Raw genomic sequence first — 13,941 nt, 5'->3', positions numbered from 1 at the left:
GGAGGAACTAGTCCGGGTCACTATGTCTCGGAGACGTGCCTGTAGTCCAGTTGACGGGATTAATCTGGTTTAAACAGGTCTAATCTGGGTTAAATCTGTGATAAACTGGTCTAATCTGGGGTTAAATCTGTGATAAACTGGTCTAATCTGGGGTTAAATGGTGCTAATCTGGGTTTAATCTGGGTTAAACTGGGTCAATGTGGGTCTAATCTGGATTTATTCCGGGTCTAATCAGGGTTAAACGGGGTCCAATCTGGGTTAAACAGGTTTAACCTGGGTTAAATGGGTCTAATCTGGGGTTAATCTGGGAAAAACGAGTCTAATCCGGGTTTAATCGGGGTTAAACGATGTTAAACAGGACTAATCTGGATTAAATGGGTCTATACTGGGTTAAACAGGTTTAACCTGGGTTAAATGGGTCTAATCTGGGGTTAATCTGGGTTAAATGCGTCTAATCCGGGTTTAATCAGGGTTAAACGGGGTCTAGTCTGGGTTTAATCAGGGTTAAACAGTGTTAAACAGGACTACTCTGGGTTAAACAGGTTTAATCCGGGTTAATCTGGTCTAATCTGGGTTAAACGGGGTCTAGTCTGGGTTTAATCGGGGTTAAACAGTTTAATCGGGGTTAAACAGTGTTAAACAGGAGCTAATCTGGGTTAAACGGGTTTAATCCCCGTCAACTGGATGGCCGGTGGGGGAGCGTGGGCGTCCTTCCAGGGCCGGCTCCGCTGGCCCTGCCTCCTGGCCTGGTTCTGGTTCTGATGTGTCCTGGTTCTGGTTCTAACAGTCCTGTCTCTCCCCCCAGAGCATGACGGTGGTGTCCGGCTCCCTCCCCGGGCCCGGCCCGGGCCTGCAGCTCTACGACCTGAGCATCGACATCTACAGCCGCTTCATCTACTGGACCAGCGAGGTGACCAACGCCATCAACGTGACCCGCACCGACGGCAGCCGGGTCGGAGTGGTTCTGAGGGATGAGCACGACCGGCCCCGGGCCATCGTGGTGAACCCGGAGAGAGGGTGAGTCCTGGTTCTGGTTCTGGTTCTGGTCTAGAGACCTTGGGCCTCATTTATAAAAGAGTGTGTAGAATACTAAAATACTAATACTAAAAGTGCACGTGTGCCCAAAAGCCAAAAATGGCGGGCACAAAAAAAAAAATCTGGATTTATAAAACCGTGTGCACGCAATGTTCTCTTTATAAATCCCAGTCCAGCTGGATGGTTGCGCAGGTGAATTCGCCTCATATCCCGCCCTCTACACACCCACTTTCTACCATAAATGGTCAATGCAAAGTAGTTAATGACTGTATTTGTATATAAATGAGCCTACTGAGCATGTGCAGCGGCTTCCTGCAGTCTGTTTCTGCTGCGTCAGGATGAATGAGACGTGTGTTGAGCCAGGTGAGGTGAGGCGAGTTGTCCTACCTCGGCAGAAAATACTACCGTACGATCCCCGTTTCTTTTATCTCAGTTTCTTTTTTTTCAAAGGCTTTTTCATGCAAACAGATGATTTAACAGCAGGAAGTCAGAATGTGCTTCACATAGATCTATGTGTACGACGTCAGATCACGCTTCCACATAGACATCAACATTTATCTGTGTGGAAGCGTGATCCGACGGCTCCAGTACCTTTAATGACCGTTAATGACCTTTTGTTACTCTTTTGTTGACCTTCAATTACCTTTTATTCACCTTATTTACCTGTAGTATTCCTGCAGGAGCTTGTATTTACCTGTAGTATTCCTGCAGGTACATGTACTTCACCAACCTGCAGGTACATGTATATTTACTGTAGTATTCCCGCAGGTACATGTATATCACTGTAGTATTCCCGCAGGTACATGTACTTCACCAACCTGCAGGTACATGTATATTTACTGTAGTATTCCTGCAGGTACATGTATATTGACTGTAGTATTCCTGCAGGTACATGTACTTCACCAACCTGCAGGTACATGTATATTTACTGTAGTATTCCTGCAGGTACATGTATATTTACTGTAGTATTCCTGCAGGTACATGTATATTTACTGTAGTATTCCTGCAGGTACATGTATATTTACTGTAGTATTCCTGCAGGTACATGTATATTTACTGTAGTATTCCTGCAGGTACATGTATATTTACTGTAGTATTCCTGCAGGTACATGTATATTTACTGTAGTATTCCTGCAGGAACATGTATATTGACTGTAGTATTTCCGCAGGTACATGTACTTCACCAACCTGCAGGTACATGTATATTTACTGTAGTATTCCCGCAGGTACATGTACTTCACCAACCTGCAGGTACATGTATATTTACTGTAGTATTCCTGCAGGTACATGTATATTGACTGTAGTATTTCCACAGGTACATGTATATTTACTGTAGTATTCCTGCAGGAACATGTATATTGACTGTAGTATTTCCGCAGGTACATGTACTTCACCAACCTGCAGGTACATGTATATTTACTGTAGTATTCCTGCAGGTACATGTATATTGACTGTAGTATTTCCACAGGTACATGTACTTCACCAACCTGCAGGAGCGTTCTCCGAGGATCGAGCGAGCAGCTCTGGACGGGACTGAACGTGAGGTTCTGTTCCTGAGCGGTTTGGGGAAACCCGTCTCTCTGGCCGTCGACAACGAGCTGGGGAAACTGTTCTGGGTGGACTCGGACCTGCGGCGCATCGAGAGCAGCGACTTCTCCGGTGAGTCACTTCCTGTTAGAGGACACGCACTCGGACCTGCGGCGCATCGAGAGCAGCGACCACTCCGGTCAGTTTTAACAGAAAACATCACTTTTTCTGAGCTTCAGTTTTTATTTGGATGTTTGAAACCAAACGTTTTTGGGGGATTTGGGCCGACTCCGCCCACTGAAACTGCTAATCAGTTCTATATCAGAATCAGAATCAGGTTTATTACAGGCATCAGATTCTTCCGCGGATCCGCGGAATTCCGCGGATTTTGGTCTCAGCAAAACATTTCCGCGGCTTCCGCGCATGGATCTGGAACGGGGGAAAAAAAAAAAAAAAGTAGGGTTACAGCGTAGGTTCTGCGTCGATTTAACGCAGTACCATAAATCAGCCTTCACAGACAGACAGCCAGGACGCGGCAGCAGCAGAAATGAAGAGGAGCCGGCAGCTCCGTTTTAAAATACATTTTTGCAGCGGGACAAAAAAGCAGCAGCACTGCTGTGTTGCAGGTAGGCGGAATTGTTATGTAATTGGGAATTAAAAGTTGCGTTCCGTATTGAACCAATACGGAACCCCTTTGCGCTCCGTTGCTTAGTTAAGCCTCAGTTATGGTTCCGCGTTAAATCGACGCAGAGTCTACGCCGTAGAGTACGCGGCGACCCGCAATGTACGGCGTAGGTTCTGCGTTGGTCTGACGCGGAACCATAAATCAGCCTTTACCTCAGCTGCTGCTAACTGCACCGACACGCGCGGCTTTAAACAAAAAAAAAGTCAAGTCAAGATGTCTCCAGAGGCTCCAGACACCCCACCTCATCCTAAAGAGGAAACAGGTCTCTCTGAGGTGTGTCAGACAGCATGCTGCAGGAACCTCCACAAACGTAATATAACATCCCAGAGGAGCCAGGCATCTGTTGCACAGTTCCTCATACCTGAATCATCCCCTGAGCTTGATGTGGTGTGATATGGGACATTTATTATGCTCTTATTTATTGGTCATAATATACAGGTGAAGGTCAGAAAATTAGAATATATTGCTAAACTTAATTAGTTTCAGTAAATTCAACTAAAGGTGAAACAAATATATTATTTCCCACTACATGCAAAGTGAGATATTTCAAAGCTTTATTTGTTATAATTTTAATAATTATGGCCCACAGCTTAGGAAAACCCCAAATAAAAAATCTCAAAAAATTTGAATATTTTATGAAATCAATAAAGAATTAAATAATCAAAATTAAAACAAATAGTTCAGTGGAGCTCCTCATCACTGAACTTTGAGCAGACCTGTTCGGAGTTCCACACCACAGTTCTGAAAGACAAGGAGCTGCTTGTCTTTTGTCGTTTTGTCATTTAATTTAGGTGTGAAAGGGGGATTCTGGCCATTGTAGAAGTTTAAGATATAATTATCTTGATTTCAAGATTTATTCATGCATGAAGAATTACCCATGATGATGAATGCGTGTTATTATGTTATCAAAATGCATCATTCTTTGCAAAAATTCAGATTTTTTTGTGTGTAGTCTTGCATTGATAAAAGATGTGATTATGGAGCTTTGAGACCACCAGAATGCACCATTTTGAGTCTATTTTTCAAAATTTTCCGGGGGAACATGCCCCCGGACCCCCCTAGAGGGTTCGGGCGCATTGCGCCCTCACTCGTCCGCGTCGAGAATTTTCCTCTTTTTTTAGGACAAGCCATTCTGATGCCTGTTATTAGGTCAGCTTAGAAAACTGTTTTTGACTTTGGATACACCGGCGGCGACATTTACATTCCACCAGGAAGATTGTGACCAGGAGGGATCGGCCTGAGACCGCTCTGTCAAGGGCAGATTATAGAATCAACAATTATATTGATATCAGCTCTATATCAGCTCTATATCAGTTCTATATTTCACCTTCAATCCGTCTATCCATCGTCAGGAAAAACCTCACCTGTTTAACACGTTGGCCCTAAAATCACAAAAACGTATAATCCCAGGAGGAAAAACACGTTTCATGAATCATTTTGATACCTTGGAATGAAAATAAAAATGATACATTTTGGAAGATTATGATATACCGTAGATGACCAAATAGTCGCCCGCGCGCAAATACGCGCCTGTGCTCTAATAGCCGCCGGGGGTCCGAGCCCATTTGGCATAATAAACGCCGGTTCAATTAAACGCCCGGGCGACTACCGGTAATAACCTGGTAATAACACTGTATTTGCATTGTATTGTGTACAGTATCGTTCATACTGCTCTGATCAGCTCCGTGTGTCGCCGTTACACAGACAAACTGTCTTTGTATATCAGAGCATGTGAGCGGAGTGAAGCGGCGAGGGGATTCTTTATTATTTTTAATTTTATTTTTTTATATATTAAAATCCCAAAATATCTGTACCGTTTCTGATTGGGTGTGTGCACTGTGAATCATTTTTAGACACAACAAAGAACGCGTACCGCAAAAGTTGTGTCTCGGCGGAGGGACCGACGTCCCAGCAAAATGAGAAGAGAAAAAAGAGTTCAGCAGACAGCACACACACTAAAGGCTGATTTATGGTTCCGCGTTACACCAACGCAGAGCCTACGGTGCAGGGTACGCCGTAAGGCTGATTTATGGTTCCGCGTTACAACAACGCAGAGCTACGGTGTAGGGTACGCGGCGACACGCACCGTACGTGGACATGCGCTCTTTTTTTTGCTATTAAAACATGATTTGTAATGTGAATTTGCAAAACTTAAACTACAAATAATAGTTTTTGACGTAACATCAGAGATTGTGCATGCTCTCTGTGAAAGGATGAGTCAAATCGGGTCGCAGCTGCTTCAACTGTGATTCCTTCACGAGGAGCGACCAGGATTTCAAACACGCTTGATTTTCTTGCGACCTCACGATTCGTGATCGGGAGCTCGTCGTGAGGTGTTGTGTTGTGTACAGTGTGTACAATTTTAGTTCCAGTGGTACTATGGTGATCTCATATGTTCTTTATAATGGTCTGGGGCTGCTCATTGCAAAAATAAATTGTAGCCTGGTGCAAATACCCGCCTGGTTCTTATAAACGCCTGGGGTCCAAGTGGATTTAGCATATTAAACGCCCGGGCTACTAAATGGTCATCTACGGTAAGTTATAAAAACTTTTTACGTTAAAACACTATACTTCCTGTCCCTCTGAGACGTCCAGGTGGACGGACGTCCTTAGATTAGATTGAACTTTATTGTCATTCCACATGTACAAGTACAGAGCAATGGAATGCAGTTTGGCATCCAATCAGAAGTGAAACAGAAAGTATTAGAGTAAATATAGTTATATACAGATTATGAATTAAATGAAGGCCTGACATGAGCCATCATAGCGTTAGTAACGATACTGTGGTGACGGGCGGTCCGACGGGTCCCCTAACTCCACCAGACCCACCAGAGCTGCACTTTACTGTGCTGCCCCCGTGTGGTCAGACCTGGTACTGCTGCATGGATGCTCTTATCTCCTCCTGCAGGATTTATAGGGGTGTAACGATACACTAATCTCACGATACGGTACGATACATTATATTGAGGTCACGATACGATATTATAGTAGTATTTTTTTAACAACCTTGAATGAGGAACATATGACTGGAAAAAATGTCTTATTTGAAAGACAAAAAATACAAAACAATGCTGTGCATTTGCCCTATTGTTACAGTTTGTAATGCTTTATAACTGTTTAAGTTTTAAAGAGAGAGCCAGGACAACCATTTTCCACAAACTGAACTAAAAGTAAATGTCAGGTTTGCATTATGATCTTCAGTTTCATACAAGTACAAATATTTTCCCGTGATCGGGACCGTAAAACGGGACTAGTTTCTTCTGAGCGGAGGAAGATTTTGGTCCGCGGGTCGAGGTGCGTTACTAGTCAACACAATAGATTAATATTAATAATCCAATATCGCGATACAGTTTGTCACCTCCATGACACGTATTGTGACGTTTTTGCATCGCAAAATTTCGTGGCACCATATATTGTTACACCCCTGATGATTTATAATATTACGAAGCTTCAGAAAAGGTTGCTTTGTAGTTTCAGTCCGGTTTCAATGCCTCTGTTCCTAAAATTCTCCCCTCATGTCTCTTCTCCCCGGTGCTTTTATTTTACTGTCTCAGGATGTAACCGGGTGGTGATTGCAGACTGGTGTAACGTTGTATCTCTTCCCCCCCCAGGAGCTAACCGGGTGGTGATTGCAGACTGGTGTAACGTTGTATCTCTTCCCCCCCCAGGAGCTAACCGGGTGGTGATTGCAGACTGGTGTAACGGTGTATTATTTCCCCCCCAGGAGCTAACCGGGTGGTGATTGCAGACTGGTGTAACGTTGTATCTCTTCCCCAGGAGCTAACCGGGTGGTGATTGCAGACTGGTGTAACGGTGTATTATTTCCCCCCCAGGAGCTAACCGGGTGGTGATTGCAGACTGGTGTAACGTTGTATCTCTTCCCCCCCAGGAGCTAACCGGGTGGTGATTGCTGACTCCAACATCCTGCAGCCGGTGGGGTTGACGGTGTTTGGGAAACACCTGTACTGGATCGATAAGCAGCAGCAGATGATCGAACGCATCGATAAGACGACCCGGGAGGGCCGGACCAAAGTCCAGGCCCGGGTCCCGTATCTGAGTGACATCCACGCCGTGCAGGAGCTGGACATGAGGGAGTACGGTGAGTCCTGGAAAACTGAATATCTAAACATGGACATGAGGGAGTACGGTGAGTCCTGGGGGGGATCCACCAATCAGCAGCCAATCAGCAGCCAATCAGGAGCAGGAATCCCCTTCATTCTAACTGCTTTTACGACGTCTTTAAGGCTCCTGGTTGGGAACGCTTTGATTTCCCGGTTAATTAAAGGGACAAAGACGAGTAGACGGGACGAACAGCTGACGTCGTTCTCCAGCAGCCGTGTTGTTTCTGGAAACACGTCAAACCTCATGTCAGCGCCGCGACCTTTGACCTCTGTTTTGGGGGAAAATCAATTAAGGCTCGAGAGTGGTCGGTAACACAAAATGAATCACACACACACACACTCGCTTTGGCGATAATGATATATGAATACCTTTATTACCATAAGAAAAGCAAGCATTGCACAAAAAACCCGGCTGGGCGTCGTGCACCAAACCCGCAGCAGACTCTGCCCGAACTTCCGGCTGTCCCGTCTTTATAACTTTACTAAGTCTTGGCCAGGGGCGGAAAGTAACGAATTACATTTACTCACGTTACTGTAATTGAGTACTTTTTACGAGTAATTTGTAATTTTCTAAGTAGTTTTTGAAACATGTAATTTTTACTTTTACTCGAGTACATTTTGACCAATGTTCCCTCTAAACTGCGCGCGTGCGCAATCGCGCACTGCCCGCATATTCTCAGCGCACAAGAAAGTCTATCCAGCGCAGTGCTTTAAGTGGGCCGGTACGCGCCGGTACGGAGTACCCCCACTTCTCAATATTAGCCTCTGGCGTACCGGGACCTTTTACGCCGTACCGGGACTTCTCATGAGCTCACAGTTCTCTCCTTGTGATTTGGCTACAGTGGCGTCGCAACGCGACTGCCCCTCGTGAGACGTTCACTCGCAAAGCCTGATTTATGGTTCCGCGCTAAATCGACGCAAGGACCACGCCGTAGGAAACGCGGCGACGCGCAACATACGTGCACGTCGCCGCGTACCCTACGGCGTAGGCTCTGCGTTGGTGTAACGCGGAACCATGAATCAGATTACGGACGTCCCGCGAGTCGAGAGGAGGAGAAGTGTTGAAGGATTTGGGGAATACAAGGAGCTGTGGGGATCCCGGACACGAGAAAGTCTGAAGCCTCTGCTAAAAGCTATCCATACCATTGCTGTGTCTACCAGCAGTACTGGAGTTGAGGGGGGGGTGGCATCCCCTCCTGAAATAAAAACGGTCCAAATCATCCCCCCTGAAATAAAAACGGTCCAAATCATCCCCCCCTGAAATAAAAACGGTCCAAATCCCCCCTGAAATAAAAATGGTCCAAATCATCCCCCCCTGAAATAAAAACGGTCCAAATCATCCCCCCCTGAAATAAAAACGGTCCAAATCATCCCCCCCGAAATAAAAACGGTCCAAATCATCCCCATCTGAAATAAAAACGGTCCAAATCATCCTCCCCGAAATAAAAACGGTCCAAATCATCCCCCCCGAAATAAAAACGGTCCAAATCACCCCCCCTGAAATAAAAACGGTCCAAATCATCCCCCCTGAAATAAAAACGGTCCAAATCATCCTCCCCGAAATAAAAACGGTCCAAATCATCCCCCCTGAAATAAAAACGGTCCAAATCATCCCCCCTGAAATAAAAACGGTCCAAATCATCCCCCCCGAAATAAAAACGGTCCAAATCATCCCCCCCCCGAAATAAAAACGGTCCAAATCATCCCCCCTGTAAAACCTCAATCCCCCCTTTCCATCCCTTATGTCATTTCATCAATGAATGTGGTTTTACTGCTATTTCAACATTTAGAGTCATCACCAGAAAAATAACACCAGAAAAATAACTTATTTGACAATTTTCACCTGTTTTAAGTAAATTTTCACTTGAAATAAGTAGAAAAATCTGCCAGTGGAACAAGATTTATCTTCTTATTACAAGCAAAAAAAATCTTGTTCCACTGGCAGATTTTTCTACTTTATTTCAAGTGAAAATTGACTTGAAACAGGTGAAGATTGTTGTTTTTTCCAGTGATGAGTCTTGTTTTAAGTGTAATGAGATACTTAAAAATAAAGCGTGCATATCTGATGTTGCTCACAGTCGTCCTGAGTTTGCTCAGGGAGCTTGTGTGTACGCCCAGATACATGACAGATTAGAGGGAACATTGATTTTGACCCAAGTATTTTACTTCGCTACATTTGAACCCCTTCACGTTACTGAGTACAACATTTATGGTGAAGCCACGCCGATTTTTTCCAGTGTCCAGCCGCGGTACTGCAACAAAAAATCCCATGTGGCCCAGAAAGCTTTTTTCCCATAGACCGCAATAGTAAAAGAGAAGCCTCTAAAACTGTTCACAGGAACCTCCAGCTGTAATCACCACCAATTACTAATCTTTGTATTCTATATTTTTAAGTCATGGACTTTATATCCGTCAAAAATGTTTTTTAACGGCCAGAAAAGTCAAATAAAAGTCTCTTTCTGGGCGTGACGTCACGGCTGTGCCGTGCACTCCACGGATGTATTATATTAATATATATTATAAAATTACATTATATTAATACATTAATAATATATGTAATACTATACATGTAATAATATACATTAATTAATATATTATATTAATACATATTATATTAATACTCGCGTCATTGCCCCGGGGCATGATGGGAGGTCCCAGAGCATCATTGATTAAAACAACTTGTGCTGGATTTGATTCGTGACTCATTCTTTTTTTGCATTAAATAACTGAAAGTAACTTTTACTCAAATTACATTTTAAATGAAGTACTTTTGTACTTTTACTCAAGTACATTTTTAGATGAGTACTTTTACTTTGAGTAGAATTTTAAGCAAAGTAAAGATACTTTTACTCAATTACAATTTTTCAGTACTTTTTCCACCTCTGGTCTTGGCCTCCCGCCACGTAGCTCGTTTCCCACGGGAGCTCAGTCCCGTGGGAACAAGCCACACAGGGGGTGGGTCCGTGTATTTCGCGGCCATCCGTTTTTTGTTTTGAAATTACGAAATAAAAATAGAGAAATAATCCAAAATAATCCGTTTCCCGTTTTTTGTTTTGATAATAAAAAATTACAAACGGAAAACGGATCGTTATCCGTATCCGTATCCGATTTCATTGATGTGTTTGAAAATCAAAATTGGGAATTAAAACAGCGAGTGGAAAACTCTTTTCTCTATTTCCTATTTGTTTGAAAACAATGATTAACAAATGGGGGGATATAAGAATACTGCACATGCTCAGTAATAAATGAAGAAAGTTGTTTCTGGTTCTTTTGTTCATCAGATTGAAAATTAACAGTTTTAGATTTTTTTAATGTTGAAACGGAAAATAAATCAAATATGAAACCTGGGAGTGAAACATGAGTTTAATCTGTAATCTGTCTTCACTCCGTCATGAAACTGCAGTGATGTTGTGACAGTCCGTTCAGCTGCAGCGTCCAATCAATAATCAATAACATGTAGTGAACTCTAACATACTGTTGGAAACCAATAGGAAATAGAGAAAAGAGTTTTCCATTCGCTGTTTTAATTCCCAATTTCGATTTTCAAACACATCAATCAAATCGGATAACGGATAATGGATAACGATCCGTTTTCCGTTTTTTATTATCAAAACAAAAGATGGGAAACGGATTATCTTGGATTATATCTTTATTTTTATTTTGTAATTTTAAAACAAAAAACGGATGGCCGCGAAGTACACAGACTGGGGTGAACAGTGTTAAACAGGAGCTAATCTGGGTTAAACGGGTTTAATCCCCGTCAACTGGATGGCCGGTGGGGGAGCGTGGGCGTCCTTCCAGGGCCGCGAAGTACACGGACCGGGGTGCCTCTCTCAGTTACATTTGTTAATAAACAGCAGGTGCAGAGCTGATATGAACATCCTTCCACCGGACTCAGACTGTTTTGGGAATTCAGGGCATTTTCCAGGACACACAATATATATTTCTCCCTTCATTCCACCGCTGGCCTGAAAATGTCCCAGTTCAAAAACAAGCATAATACATGAGCATAATTAATATGAAAAGTTGAATTCAGGGCATTCCAGGACACAAAACATATTTGACCTTTCAACCTCCAAACAGGCTTTTACCTCTAGTTCAGATCTGATGCTGCTGGTTTTATAGTTTTTATAGACTCAGTCTCAGTTGTTGAGAACAAAGTTTTATATTTTCTTATTTTTTTTTTTTTTATATATACATTTTTTATTTTATTTTTAAACAATTCTACCACAAATAATCAATACCACAAGCACAGAACTGCCCAGGACAGGGAAACATGTCAACAGGGCACAAAACTATATCTTTTCTTTAATTTGAGGATAAATTGGTAATATATTTAAGCAGTATTCTATTTTTTATTCTTATTTATGCATTTATTTGTATATATATATACACACACACATATATATATATTTTTTTTTTTTTTTAATTTTTTTTTTTTATTTTTATAGATGTTTAAACAGTAGTTTGCAAAAGTTGAAAATGAAACGAGAAGCAATTTTTATGTTTTGTTTTTTTCCCTACTGAACAGAAAATGAACCGAACTATGATGTTTGTGTCCCGTTACACAAACGTTACCGTCACACCGCTACAGAACTCCAGAGGTTTTATTGATATTCAGATTTAAAACACTTTTAGTTTTTTGTACGTTTGGGACTCTAAACCTCAGTTTCACGTGAAGCTGAACTCCCACATGAGACTTTATGTGCCGAGGTCGTCCAGCGATCCAGAACCTTCCGTCTGGTTCTGTCTGGCAGCTGTGACCTCTGCGTGACCTCTGACCTCTGCTCTGCAGGAAAACACCCGTGCACCTTCGACAACGGCGGCTGCTCCCACATCTGCATCGTGAAGGGAGACGGGACGACGCGCTGCTCCTGCCCCGTCCACCTGGTGCTGCTGCAGGACGAGCTGTCCTGTGGAGGTGAGACCTTAGCCCCGCCCCCTCACACAGGCCCCGCCCCTCACACATGCCCCGCCCCCTCACCTTAGCCCCGCCCCCTGCTGCCTTTCATTTTTCATTTCTCCTTTATTTGTTATAGAGGGACAATGTACAGGACGGTCTCAGAAAATTAGAATATTGTGATTTTCTGTAATGCAATTACGAAAACAAAAATGTCATCCATTCTGGATTCATTACAAATCAACTGAAATATTACAAGCCTTTTATTATTTTAATATTGCTGATTATGGTAATTTTTGAGCATTTGGTTTTTAGCATTTTATGCAAATGTAACCCCATGATAGTATATAAAGTAATGAAATATAGACAATTTATGCAATTATAACTGAGAACTTTAATGTTTTCATACCTTTAACATATTTAAAGGCAAAAACATCACCAGTTATTCTGGTGTCCAACAAAACATTCCTTTTTTGGGGATAAACAAAAAAATAACCAAAAGTTGTAATGAAATGATGAAAAAAAAAAAGAAATACATAAATAAATAAAAAAAAAAATAATAAAAATTGTATTCTTGTTTCCAGAGCCCCCCACCTGCTCCCCGGAGCAGTTCACCTGTCTCTCAGGTGAAGTGGACTGCATCCCCCACACCTGGCGCTGTGACGGCTTCTCTGAGTGCGACGACAGCAGTGACGAGGACGACTGTCCCGTCTGCTCCGACGCAGAGTTCCAGTGTGACAGCCGGCAGTGTATCGAGCTGGCGCTGCGCTGCAACGGAGAGATCAACTGTCAGGACCGGAGTGATGAAAACAAGTGTGAAGGTGAGGGGGCGGGGCCTAGAGGGGAGGGGCGGGGCTTAGCTCAGAATAGAATAGAAAGCCTTTAGTGTGGGGAACCAGGTGTGGTTGATCTGTTAACGCGGCCTGAACCGGAACGTGCACCCATACATGGCATACATCGTTGGATGCGTCTCCATCGTGCCTCGATGGGCATTTATTTTTCTCAGTAAAAACTGTTACCGTGGCAACGCTAGATGCCAAAAAGCAAAAAAAAAAGGCGAAAATTCGGACGCTTATTGCGCGGCCGAACGTTATCGTAAAGACATCGTCCAAACTTTCAAACACTCGGCCCTTTTGGCACTAACGGACCCTACAACCTCATTATGCTAATTACTACAGTTTTTGTGATATTGACCTTTCATTTTTTTTGTTTTTTTCTGTTCGACTTTGGACGCTTGTTGCTAGGCAACAGGTTATCGTAGAGACATCGTACAAATGTTCCCCGACTCAGCACGCTGTGGACTTCAACATACTCAAATTTCATGAAGCTGGGATTTAAGGAAATTTTATGTCAAAATCCAGGCCAAATGACCCCATTCATTCGGATGGGGTTTTTTACCACGGTGAAAAAAAAAACCTATCCGTTAACGTAGCCTGAACCGGAACGTGCACCCATGCACGGCATACATTGTTGGATGCGTCTCCATCTTGCCTCGATGGGCATTACTTTTCTCAGTCAAAAGCGTTACCGTGGCAACGCTAGATGCCAAAAAGCGAGCCCCATTAATAACTATTGGGAGCAAAGGAATGAATGAAATACAAGTGTAAAAACACCTCAAACTGACATAGAACCACCCCGAACACAACCACTACAGCCCCAAACCAAAGCAGCGA

At 43.1% G+C, this 13,941-nt stretch overlaps 1 protein-coding gene across 2 annotated transcripts in view; it reads left to right on the top strand.

The window, feature by feature from the left end:
• lrp6 (low density lipoprotein receptor-related protein 6) overlaps window positions 1-13,941 on the top strand; it is a 64,576-nt gene that overhangs the window by 42,387 nt on the left and 8,248 nt on the right. For both annotated transcript variants that reach the window (XM_061715035.1, XM_061715036.1), the window contains 5 exons: window positions 806-1,017; window positions 2,504-2,694; window positions 7,137-7,346; window positions 12,164-12,289; window positions 12,853-13,089. In XM_061715035.1, coding sequence (XP_061571019.1) covers window positions 806-1,017; window positions 2,504-2,694; window positions 7,137-7,346; window positions 12,164-12,289; window positions 12,853-13,089 — 976 coding nt within the window. The remainder of the gene's footprint in view (window positions 1-805; window positions 1,018-2,503; window positions 2,695-7,136; window positions 7,347-12,163; window positions 12,290-12,852; window positions 13,090-13,941) is intronic.

This window comes from Cololabis saira, chromosome 23 (assembly GCF_033807715.1).
Source record: "Cololabis saira isolate AMF1-May2022 chromosome 23, fColSai1.1, whole genome shotgun sequence".
NCBI lineage: Eukaryota > Metazoa > Chordata > Actinopteri > Beloniformes > Belonidae > Cololabis > Cololabis saira.
The sequence above is the reverse complement of the archived record's forward strand: the minus strand, read 5'-3'. Positions and strand labels throughout refer to the sequence as shown.